Source organism: Lactuca sativa, chromosome 8 (genome assembly GCF_002870075.4).
Source record: "Lactuca sativa cultivar Salinas chromosome 8, Lsat_Salinas_v11, whole genome shotgun sequence".
Lineage (NCBI taxonomy): Eukaryota > Viridiplantae > Streptophyta > Magnoliopsida > Asterales > Asteraceae > Lactuca > Lactuca sativa.
The window spans coordinates 48,036,826-48,049,672 of record NC_056630.2 but is presented as its reverse complement, the minus strand read 5'-3'; the positions used below and the strand labels follow the sequence as shown (position 1 = coordinate 48,049,672).

Here is a 12,847-nt window from a genome sequence, read left to right as displayed (position 1 = left end):
GAGAAGTCCCTAACTACTTTCCTGGAGCAAATATTGAAGGTTGCTGCTACTTATTGAACTTTGATATCTAAAACACATGTTAACAAAGTTATGTCCTCAATTAAAGCTTGCTTCAAGTCTTAGCTTGCTCCTATCCTGTATCTTGTTCTTCGCCTAACTACGAATGATCCATGTGCTATGCAAGTTTCACAAGGAGGGGAAAAGGGTGGTTCGTCGAAGCTTGTAGGTGATGAAAAAGGAAACGTTGTGGGAAGAGTATTCTCTACTCAAATTTTTAATCCTATTCCCACAAAGCTAGTGCAAATAATGACAACAACAACATCATATAATCCTAACTTTAAGATTGATATGTCGAAGCTTCAATCCAAGAAAGGTTTGACAATAAATGAAGATGGAAGCTTCGATTGCAAAGCCTGTTGGTACTTCAAGTAAAGACAAAGGGAAGGGTTAGGAACCAACAAAAGAGGAAAATAAAAGATTAAGAACTGTGCAATTTGAGAAACTAAGGAATTTAAATAGTTTCTTAAGGCAAAGAGCAAATGACTCACCTGGCTTGGATAAAGGAGATGCAAACAAGGTGTTGAATTATGAAACAATTGATTATGTGGCATTTAGAGATACAAACACGTTTGAGAAGCTGCCAAAAGAAAGCTTTGCAATTAAGAATTCACTAATGTCTCAACTGGATTTCCCTTTTAATCCACCGATGCTCACTTTTGTGCAATTTAAACTTGATGATAATTTTCATGAAGATGAAAATTTCAAGTTCTTGAATATGTTATTACATGATTTTTTGGGACAAAGTGAAGAAAAAATATGGTCATTAAAGAATATTATAAAGTTGATCTCCATATTGAAAGATGCATTGTTTGAAGAGCGTTTGCGATAACAAAGGCGTATAATGAACCTGAGAAGAATCCAAAAACTACCATTGATGATGTGGATTTGGAACAATATGATGATGGGGAAATACTCTTAAAGGCTTTGGGTGTTGTGTTTCAAGGAAAGAAGATCAAGGGAAAACAAAAGAAGCATTTCTTTGACACAGACGTGAAGGATATGTATTCTACAACAAACTTAACAAATATTTTGTTTAGAATTGTCTGATGCAGATAGACTAGTGGTTCACAAGAATGCTTGCTGGTATTTGGAGATAACGCAGACGTTGATGGAAGCGGTGAAGACACTATTAAATGTATGAAGACTTGAATAATCTTCGCAAAGGGGGAGAATATAGAGTTCATATGTTGTGAAGTTATTCTTATGCGAAGTCATGTTTTCTAATGTATATGGTAGTGTAGTTATCTATATCGAAGGTTACATGACTTCGATATGTCTATGTATTTCTAGGAGCTTTGTATTTTGTGCTTAATGTCGAAGTCTCCTAGTATGTTTTGTATATGTTGATAACACTATAAATAGTGTTGTTGTATAGGTCATTTGTAACTTTTCACTCTTACTCAAACACTTGTACCTTTGTGACATTCCAGATAATATGAGCTGAACCAATTTTAATTACTTCTTATGCTCATATTTTTGTTTGAAATCGATACTTGATTAAATTCTTGACTCTTCACCTTATTTGTGTATGGAATCCCTCAAAACTTCATAAACAAAATATTGATGTAATGAATATTTTATGGCTATTCATGGTGTGCAGATGTTAAATAACATGAAGTTGATGACGATAAACTTGTATGCGCCTCAGTATGGGGATACAAAATGATACACGTGGTTGAAATATTTGGCAATAATTAATTGATGTGATAATGAAGTGATTGTAATGGGTGACTTTAATATTGCAGGAGATGCTAGTAAACGACTTAGATTAAATTTTAAGCAACCTTGACCGATGTTTTTGATAATTTTATTCAATAAGCGAAGTTAGTGGATATTCCTATAAGTGGATATAAATTAACTTGGTTCAACAAAAAAACTTATAAAATGAGCAAGTTAGATTGTCTATTGCTTTCAAAATTTCTTGTTAATCATTTTTCAAATTTATTGAGTACGGCTTTAGACCGCCATATGTTTGATCATAGACATTTCCTCCTAAAGGAGACATCTAATAATTGTGGACCAATATTATTCTCCTTCTTTCATTATTAGATTAATATGTAACGTCCCATTTTCACAAGCAGTTTTTTTAATTTTAATTAATATAAAGCACCGTTTTCATAAAACCCAGGTTAAGAAAACTCATTTCTTCCAAAATACGATTGTTTGAAAACTAGAGTAATGTAACAAATGCAGAATCTCCAATACTGCTGATGAGTGTGTCACGCCTTCGCCTTCTCTCGATCACCAATGGTACCTGAAAAACATATAATCCAAAACCATAAGTCAAAGATTAACGAGTTCCGCTAAAATACTACAATACATATACAATACATCCACACACGACCTTCAGCCTGATTGGACCGCGTCACGAGGCCTACAGTACACCTACACCACTCTCATGGGCCACCAGTCCACGACTGGTCCCTCTCCTATGCCTATAGCATATAACTGGTTCGCACATGGCCAACTACATACAACTGGCCCGTCCGGGTATCTTGGCTTACCACACAAAGCTGCATCACTTCAACCCACCACCCAATATGTTGATATATAGATAAAAAAAGCGAACAAACAAGAACATAAACACATGCAACTATCTATACTATTATACATATCTAACAACTCACTACTACATATCGAGTATCATACAGTACCCTATGCCACAACAACCGGAAATCCAAGGAATGCATATATATATGTAATCAGATGTGAGATACACATTCGAACATGTGATCCTACTCTAGAGCTACAACCAAACAAGGAACAAGAAAGAAAGCCTAGATCAAGAGTTCTTAGGCTATCCTACATGACTATATATAGCCCATAGGGCACTCTACTAGACCATTACCGACCTACTAGTACTCTAACCAGCATACCACTACTCTTACATCCTAGCATACAAGGATATATAATGTTACACATAATATAGTGATGAAACTCACCTGAATAGAAGACCCAAGGAAATACAACAACACCCTTACTCCCTGTACCAATCATTCCCACGAACCGATTGACATCAAATACAGATAAATCCTTAATCAATAACCTAAGTCCTTCAAGTTTGACTAAAAGTCAAACTGGTCAGATTCAACAATCAATGGTCAACAAAAGTCAACGGTCAACTAAGTCAACACTCATCATGATGTGGAGACCTCTTAGCCATGTATGGGCATCCCATGACAAAATAGTCGACACACAGGAAACCTCCATGTCGTGGCAAACCCTTGGCCATGTCGTGGTCCCTAGCAAAAAGTCATATTCTTTATTAAGAGCTTAATCCTCACAGATTTAAACCCATAACTCCAGATGTAGTCATTTTCAATGACTTAATGGATAAAGTTTCCAACTTTATCTATTAAGACCTCACCCCAAGACAAGATCTAAAATCCTAAGTCCATTAAGTCTATAATGAGGCCATAACCTAAGCATGGACACAAGGTACTCCAAACATGACCCTTTTTCTTATTCATCAGAAGCCTAATAACCTTAAAAAGCTATCACAAGCTCCGAAGTTCTTCAAACTCCAAGAGCATCCAATAAAGGGACCAAAATCATACAAAATGAGCTCAATCTAGCATCAAGAAGAATAAAGGTCAATATGAGAGATTTATACCTCCAAAAACTCGAAAATCTGAAGGAGATGATGATTCCAAGCTGGTCCCTTGCACCAAAATGATATTTCACCTTCCTCAAGCTCCACCAAAATCACAGAAACAAGGTCTTCAATCAAGCAAACAAGCTCCTAAACATCCATGAAGACTAGGGTTTCGTTGTTGAAGGGTTGGAGTGTGAAGAGGATGCCCTAATCCTTGAATTTAGGTTCTTAAATATGAAAGAAATCCTAAAAGATGATGAGTTTGGGCTGCAACTGCTGCCATATTGTGACATTCCTCTTGCCACGCCGTGGCGGTCATCAGATGGGTGTTTCATGCATTTGGCATGTCACATCGTGATGCTCCATTCACCGTGTCGTGACATTAGATTTTTTCAAAAGCTCTTACCTTTTATCCCTCCAAGTCCTCGACTAATGCATCTTGGAAAATGAGTGATAAAATATGGACGAGGTACATGATGTTTTGAAAGAAACTTGATAGAATCAAATGGTGGCGATGTAGGATGAGGCACAACTGTAACGTGTTGTCCTCATCACCTTGGAGTGTGTTGATAGTTCAACTTTGAACTAATTTCAAACTATTTTTTTGATCTTGATGAATTTGAACACATTTTGTTAGAATTTGCAAGTAATTTAATTGTTGAAGTATTCTTTAATTTTTTTAAGAAACATCTGATACTTCATATTTCCTATTGCTGACTTCGAATATCTTTAGAGTAGCTAGTGGTGAGACAAATAATAAAAATACAAAAAATAAAAACACAAAAGGATATAATATGATTAAGTTAAAATAATGTTAAAATGGTTATTTTATTAATTACTTAACATTGATTTCTAACGTGTTAGAGAAACAATCCACCATAATAAATTTTGAAACCATTCCAAAATTTGAGTTAAATCTAATCGAATACATACTACATAAGGATCAAAATTGTAATTGACACTATATAAAATTATTTAATATTATATAAAATAATTATTAGGTCTATATATTCTATCTATCATTGAAATAATGATTGTAAATGTCAATTACTCAATTATATATTCTTATCAATGATTTTTGTGAACAAAAAAACAAATAAGTTCTCTATTGTATTACCACCGTAATGATTTTATCATTGTTAATTGTTTGAAATTTATAATAAGTCAATTATCTTTTCTACTTTTGTAGTAGCAATAACATTTATTCATAATTATCATCATTAAAAAAGAATCCAAAAGTCTTTGTGTATAATAATACTACAAATGTAAAACTTTTCTACTTTTGTAGTAGTAATAACATTTATACAACATAGTTATCATCATTAGAAAAGAATCCAAAAGCCTCGTTTATAATAATACAAATTTTAATATCTGCATTTTACAAATTGTAATCATAACAAATTTTAAATTATATTCGTATTTATGTATCTTTATGATAGTGTCATCTTTCTAATAATTTCACAACGCACATCTCACTAAAAAGATATCTCTCCTGAAAATAAAACTTTGATGTAAACATTTAACAACCCAAAAAAGATGAATTTCTTAAATATTTAATAATACAATAAGAAAAACTCTGTGTTAAACAGCTACTCCATTGCTGGCTCTTCGTCCCCATAGACCCTACACCTCCGACTCACCACCACACCCGGTGACACCCACTTCCCACTTTCATCTAAATCGTGTCTTGCACGCGCCACTTTTGCGAGTGTTACAAAACCCAAGACAACCCCAAAACCCTGATTTCTTTGCTTACTCGATTTCCATTTTTTTAATGCTTTTGTTGTTTTATATATAAATTGTTAAATAAAATATTCGATGTGAGGACAAAAAGTGAAAAATGGAAACGAATAATGTAAATTTATGGTGATTTGAGACTTGAGTGATGAGTGATATCCTTTCCTTGTTCTTATTAAAGTACCCATCTTTAATGGCGAGAGGATTTAGTAAAGAAATCTTGTATTAACGTGCGCAGATCCGTCTAGTGCGCATTGTAGCTTAATCCATATTCTTGCAAAAAGGGTTTGCTGTTGGTGGTCCATTTTGTTTGTTTGTCCTCTTCAACAGTACCTAATTCTTTTCCTCTTATCCTACTCGGTTTTTATAGTAGGTTTATAAACAGATCCATTTTGGGATTTTCTTGGGTTTTCCATTTACAAATTCAAGATTTGAAGCAAAAGCAAGAAACGAGAAGGAAGATAGTGGGGTTTGTTGCAGGAAGCTTCAGATCTTGTTCTTGTTGTAGTTGTTGTTGGTGAATTTGAAGTCGAATTTTAAAAGGGTTTTCTTTTCTTTTCTGCTTTGTTTGTTGGTGTAGAGAAACAAACAAGAAAAATGGAAAGAGACCCACAAAATTTCTTTATGATATTCGTAATGGGTTCTCTTTTTCTGACTTGATAAACACTAAAAGAACTCATCTTCTTCTTGTTCTTTCTTTTTCTTCTGTGTTTGAACTTCGAAAGGTGTTTTCTTCTTCTGTTTCTGGTTCTTCTTTTGAGGGTAAAAAGGGGATTAAAGCAAAATGTTGGCAGTGAGTCCTTCGAGTGTTCGTACAGCCACTACTTGCAATACTTTACTTCGGGAACTTCAGGTAATATATCTTTCGATTAATCATTCAAACATTGATTCTAAACCCCATTAATTTCTCAATTTGAAACAAAGAAATTAGTTACGAATTTGGTTCTTTTGTTTGAATACTCGATAATGACTTCTAATTTTCCAAAATCGATGATGTTTTCATGTCTAAAAGTGGAAATCTCGTAATGGGTATTCTTTATTTTCCACAAATTCAATGAAACACTAGTAATTTGATTGTCGGTTCTATGAAAACTATTGGAAATTTGGAATGTTATTCATGAAATTTTTAGGGGTATTTTCGGTTCCCTAAAATTAAGGCAACCAGTCTTAGCTTTTGAAATTAAAGTCACCAAATTGTTATTTTAATCTTTTTCATTTTCACATGTTTTTCCTGCTATTCTTGTGCAATTAGAATCAAGAATTCAATTTCTATAAACCCCATGATTTTCTTCCCCCCTTTCCCCTAAAAACTTTCAAGATAGCGACATAGAATTACATATAATTTCATACAATTTACTATATCGTAATGGGCTTTTCGGGGATTTTACATCTTCTGTACAATTACGAAAAAAAAGTTGTTTAATTTCATTAAATTGTATCATGTTTACAGCAAATATGGATGGACATAGGTGAGAATGAAACCGAAAAAGACAGAATGTTAATGGAATTAGAAAGAGAATGTTTAGAAGTTTATAAAAGAAAAGTCGATGAAGCTGCAAATGCAAAAGCCCGCCTTCATCAGTCGGTGGCAGCCAAAGAAGCGGAACTCGCCACCCTCATCGCCGCCCTGGGTGACCTGAACACTCATTTTCCGGTAAACAAATGGCCTTAATTCAATAACCCATCATTGTCAACTTTATTATTGCTTTTACCTAATCTTTATTCATTATTGTGCTTACCCTTTTAAATAGTCTTTCAAATAGTCTTTCAACCAACTACTCCTTTTTAACTTTTATTATTCTCTCTCTCTTTCTAAAAATGAAACATAATTTGACTATAAAAATCAAATCGATTGAAACTTTAGGGTTCAAAACTATGATGATTCATGATGTATTACTTTTAGAGAAGCATCAAACGTGTAAGCTTATTTACTTTATAGCAAGAAACATGATCAATAGATTTTATGGGATCTTTTTAAGAACAATGGTTACATAAGTAATTCATTCAAGTTGTATATCTTTTTGGAAGTGAGAAAGTAGCTTTTTGCTTCAATAATTTATAAAGGGGGTAGTGACTTATTTATGCAACAATATTACTACATGTTTGTCGACAATCTTTTACCACTTTATGCAATAAAGTTGATCTCTTATTGGTAAATATTGGGTAATAAAATTGAAACATGTTTCATATATTTGGTTAGAAATCCAGTTCGTTGCAAAATTTGGAAAAAGTTAGTGACTTTTTATTGCCAAATTTAGTCATTAACTATTAATTAACATGTCTATGGGATTTGTCTTCTTTCTTTTAACATCTTATGCCTTTCTTTGAAGAATCTTTATCATATGCAAATTCATTGTACTCTTTTTGTCCCATAGTTTGACTATTAGGAGTCAAAAATTATTTTTTAAAAATTTATAACTTTGCTTAATGTGTTTTCTTTTCTTGAATTCAACAGCTAAACATGGAAAACAAATCATCATCATTGAAAGCTCAACTTGCAATGGTGACACCATTGGTAGAGGATTTAAAACTCAAAAAAGAAGAAAGAATCAAACAATTTGCAGAAATAAAAGGTCAAATTGAAAAAATCAACAGTGAAATTTCGGGATATACACAATTTACAGACGCAATTAACTCACTAACTCTCGAAGAACAAGACTTATCTCTGAGAAAACTTGGTGAATACCAATCTCATCTTCGTACTCTACAAAAGGAAAAGGTAGAACAATTTATCGAAAACAAATTTATTAAAAGATACAAATTACAATCATATATTAATCAAAATCAAATTCAATTGCAGTCAGAACGTCTCCATAAAGTTTTGGCCCATGTAAACGAAGTCCATTCCACGTGTCGTGTTCTTGGATTGGATTTTGGGAAAACCATTAGCGATGTTCATCCAAGCTTACATGGAACAAGTCCAGAACAAGCAACAAACATAAGCGATACCACATTAGAAGGTCTTGAAAACGCGATTCTTAAATTGAAAACAGAGAAAAAAGTCCGATTTCAGAAGGTATATTAAACATAATCTCCAAAAGCGTACAATCTTTTTCTATCTGTAGTCATTAAAGATCGTTTCCTTTTTAATGTAATACAGCTTAAAGATATCGCTGGATTGTTATTCGAACTATGGCATATAATGGATTCAACGAGGGAAGAAAAAAGTTACTTTTTGAGAATTACATCGGTGATTAGATTACCAGAAGCAGAAATCATCGAACCAAATGCTCTTTCATTGGATGTTATTCAACAGGTTCTTCATTTAAACCTTTTTTTTCCGACTTTTTTCTTTCTTTTTGCTATTAAATAACAATACTCTTCTTCACAGGCTTCACAAGAAGTTGAGAGGTTAAGTAAACTGAAAGCAAGTCGAATGAAGGAATTAGTCATGAAAAGAAGATCTGAATTAGAAGATATATGTTTCAAGACTCATATTGAACCTGATCCAAGTACAGCTATTGATAAATCTAATGCAATGATTGATTCTGGTAAGCGATATATAATTTAGTTCAAAATTGTAATTAGTTTTTACCTTTTTGCCATTTTGGGTTTTGAATAATTTGTTATTTTTTAAAAGGTTTGGTGGACCCCAGTGAGCTTTTGGCAAACATTGAAGCACAAATTGGTAAAGTAAAGGCTGAAGCTTTGAGTCGAAAGGAAATCATGGATAGAATAGAAAGGTGGCTTTCTGCTTGTGAAGAGGAAAATTGGCTTGAAGATTATAATCTAGTAATCCTCTTTTCCTTTTTCTAGTGTTATCATCATAGTTTTTAAGTATGAAAATTCGAAAAAAAAAAGCAACTAGATATGCATTTTTATACGTTTTAGATTTGATTAAAACAAAACCCTTTAGATTTTGACTTTTGTTATGTTTTTTTGTTGGCTTTTAGGATCAAAATCGGTATAGTGCAGGAAGAGGAGTTCATCTAAGTTTAAAACGTGCAGAAAGGGCTCGAATTACTGTTAACAAGATTCCAGGTACAAAAGGGTATTTTAGTCTTTTTGCACAAAGATTCCATGTCCCACATTTTTGGATAGGACAAAAAGTTACTTTTTTTTCATGTAATCCTTGGATTAACAAATTACTAATTGCAGCCATGGTTGATAATCTAATATGCAAAACGGTTACATGGGAAGATGAGAAAAAGAAGCTGTTTCTTTACGATGGGGTGAGTTATTTTGTAAACTTTTTTTTTTTTTTTTTTGAAAAAATCTTGTTGCTTTGCATTATTAATTTATTATTTTATTACCTTTTGTTATGAAACGTTTTGTTGTGTAGGCGCGTTTGGTGACAATCTTGGAGGAATATAAACTATCAAGACTACAAAAAGAAGAGGAAAAGAAGAGATCAAGGGTAATTTGTTCATTCAATACTTTCGTGATTCCATTCCTTCTTCCTGTAATTACTCATTCCATTCCTTTGCAACTACGGAATGGAATGACTCATTCCATTCGGGGTATTAACGTCCATTTCACTTGTTTACAGGACCAAAAGCGCCTCCAAGACTTGCTACTAACGGAAAGGGAATCCATATACGGGTCGAAACCTAGTCCAAGAAGAGCAAGTAGTTTTCGCATGTCCGGAAACGGATACCGGAATGGAAATGGATCAATGACTCCAACTCCCAGAAGAAGCTCGGTTGGTAGTCCAACAATGGAACCCATGACTCCGAGGTCTTATTCCAGTCGCCAAAACGGGTATTCAAAAGAAATGAGAAGGCTAACAACTACACCCCTTAACTTTGTTGCCATTCCTAAAGAAGATACAATATCGTTTTCTTCTGTATATGGATCCGAACCCGGGTCCCCACTTCAGAGCTAAATCTTGAAATCATTTTAATCGGTAATTACTAAAATACTAAAATACTAAATCCAAATCTTTCTTTTTTTAATCGATAAAATACGGGAATTTGAAAATTTATAAGTTTTTTGAAATTATGTTACAGGGTGTTGATTTGAAGTAGAACAGGCAGGAGAAGGCTTGTGAATATTTGAAGGGGTTGTGTACACTAGTTTTTATGATTGACAGTTTTAGAAGGAGAGTGTGGATAGAAATGGTGAAACCTTTTTTTTTTTTTTTTTTTTTTTTTTTGGTATTGTTGTTTGTTGAGTTTTTTTTTTTTTTTGTTAATTGTAATGTGTATACCTTTTGGTTTGGTGTTTGATGGAGTTAGGATGCAGCCTTAATAATATCGTAATAAACAGAAAGAGACATGATGGATTGATTATAAGGTTGACATGGACATAAAAAGAGGTTGAATTTTAGCGTTGTGGTGATGTTGGACTGATTTTGATTTTATAAGGTTGGTATATGGTTACATTCGTCATAAATGTGTTAGGTCCCAATCAAGTGTTAAAGGAAAGAACATGACATAATAAGTGGGTGTGATTTGAATTTTTTTTCATAATTCTATTGGGTAGGTAGGTAGTCATAGGGGTTTAAAATTTAAATGCAAGATAAATTAAAAAAATAATCCACTACCTTTTTTTTTGTAAAATTCCATTGGGCTCTTTATTGGTTTGGATTGGAAGGAAACTAAATGTTCGACATTATTTCAATTTTTAATGCTTGACATTATTTGAATTTTTAAGATGTTTGGTTGGATTTTCTGAAATGAAGTGTTGAATGATAAAAATAATAATTTTATTTTTATGTATTATTTATTGTTGAATTCAATGTTTTTATGTATAAAATAACTGAACCAAACATGAATATTATGCCAAATCATAGGGACTATCTGTGTAATTACTCTAAATAAAAACTCATAAAATACTTAAAAAGTTAAATATAATAAAAGTTAGAGAAATTGAATAATCTAACAATTATAAACGACAATTTTAACAAAAATAATTAACATTCTTTTTGGTAAAATGACCACTTGTTTCTGAACATAACATTTTCGAGTTGTGGTCTCCGTTTCGGAGTACCTGTTCTAGACTTCATACTCCGGATTATAACCTCAATTTTTTATTTTTATTTTGTTGGCGGGATTAATGACAAACTCCATTGAAAGAGCGAACCATCGAACCGACCAAATCGATAATTGTTTTAATTGTGATTAAGGTTAGACTAGGAAATTGTTTCAACTTTTGATTAGTTGCAATTAAAGGAAAAAACCAACAAACATTACTAAATCATTGTTTGATTACAAAGATTGAAACTGTATTAATTTCAAGTAAACTTAAAAAAAAAATCTTATGCATTGCTTTTTCTTTTCTCTATTTGTTTCTCATTTAATGAAAATTGACTAAATTTCATGACAAATCTTTGAATATGGATTGTGATTCTTGTGTATCTCGTTGGTTTATGTAGAAATCGGAGGTTGCTTCAGTTGAAAAGAAAAACAGAGTCACTGGATGACAATGAACTGCACAATACGTAATTCAGCATATGTAATCTCAAGTTGAAGTAAATCAAGTTGATGATAGTTGTATAATTTGCATTAGATCATTCAGGAGCATATTTGAAATGAAAATTTAATCTATAAAAACTATACATCTGTTAAATGCATAGTTATAATAATAAATATGTAACAAAAGTTCTCTAACGTTAACTGATTTTGCATTTGAAATATAAAATAAAAATGGAATTGAACATATGTAATCTTAGATTTGATTGTTTAATCAAGTTGATAAGAGTTACTTCATTTACATTAAAATACCATTTTCTTTTTCAAATCTTTCAGTTTATACATTGAATGCATAAGCTTTGAATGTATGCATCATACTTACTCTGGTAACTTGTTAATAAGATGTATTATTATGGTCTTGTTATGATATAGATTAGTAATTATTTGATAATCTCAATATAAATTTAACTGGTTGTAATATCACTTTTTGTTGGGTCATATGTCATGTGGACGATTTTACCGCTATGATAATCTTTTGTCATGTAATGGTAGTTTGGTGTAGTTATGATGTGGATTGCAGGTATATGAGAATAAATGAGTCTTTTTGTAAATAAGTTATCTAAAAATTATTTATTAACATGAGAATTTTACAGATTTAAGAATTTTGTATTCATTTATGTGTGTATGTGTATGTTAATGTGATTGTATCTGAACATACGTTGATTCAACAATACTATTTGAGCCAAAGGTGAACTACAAGTTACATTGAGAAAAAGATTTTTGTGGTCTTTTGTGTTTTAAAATTTTGGTATGGATTGATAAGTAGATAAATGGTGTATGATGTGCTTGCTAGTTATTGTGAGGGTTAATCAAGGTGAAATATTGTCTAGAATGAGACATTCTTGAGGCTTGAGCATACGATTTGTATTTAAACCAAAAGTATAATCATTGATTTAATTAGCAACCTAGCTTATTATACTTAAAATCTACGACTCTATATGTTAATTACTTTACTAGAATTGCTAGTATTTAGTCTTTAACGGTTGTTTGTGACATTTTGTTACTGACTGGAATTGGGGTTAATGTACAATAATAGAGTCTA

At 32.3% G+C, this 12,847-nt stretch overlaps 1 protein-coding gene across 1 annotated transcript; it reads left to right on the top strand.

Annotated features, from left to right (window-relative positions):
- Positions 1-5,552: 5,552 nt before the first annotated feature.
- On the top strand, positions 5,553-10,986 carry LOC111904410 (65-kDa microtubule-associated protein 6). The gene is made up of 12 exons (XM_023900185.3): positions 5,553-6,245; positions 6,843-7,046; positions 7,848-8,111; positions 8,193-8,408; positions 8,493-8,648; positions 8,724-8,883; positions 8,973-9,124; positions 9,286-9,373; positions 9,491-9,564; positions 9,675-9,749; positions 9,882-10,238; positions 10,342-10,986. Exons 1-11 carry the CDS (start codon positions 6,177-6,179, stop codon positions 10,215-10,217), a joined length of 1,794 nt encoding a protein of 597 aa, XP_023755953.1. The 5' UTR covers positions 5,553-6,176; the 3' UTR covers positions 10,218-10,238; positions 10,342-10,986.
- The last annotated feature ends 1,861 nt before the right edge of the window (positions 10,987-12,847 follow it).

What these genes read in the sequence shown, in the direction of transcription:
- LOC111904410 (XM_023900185.3), top strand. Translation starts at nt 6,177, where the DNA reads ATGTTGGCAGTGAGTCCTTCGAGTGTTCGTACAGCCACTACTTGCAAT. An exon ending in GTACTCTACAAAAGGAAAAG is followed by an intron (nt 8,112 to 8,192) that starts GTAGAACAATTT and finishes ATTCAATTGCAG; the next exon opens with TCAGAACGTCTCCATAAAGT. An exon ending in AAAAAGTCCGATTTCAGAAG is followed by an intron (nt 8,409 to 8,492) that starts GTATATTAAACA and finishes AATGTAATACAG; the next exon opens with CTTAAAGATATCGCTGGATT.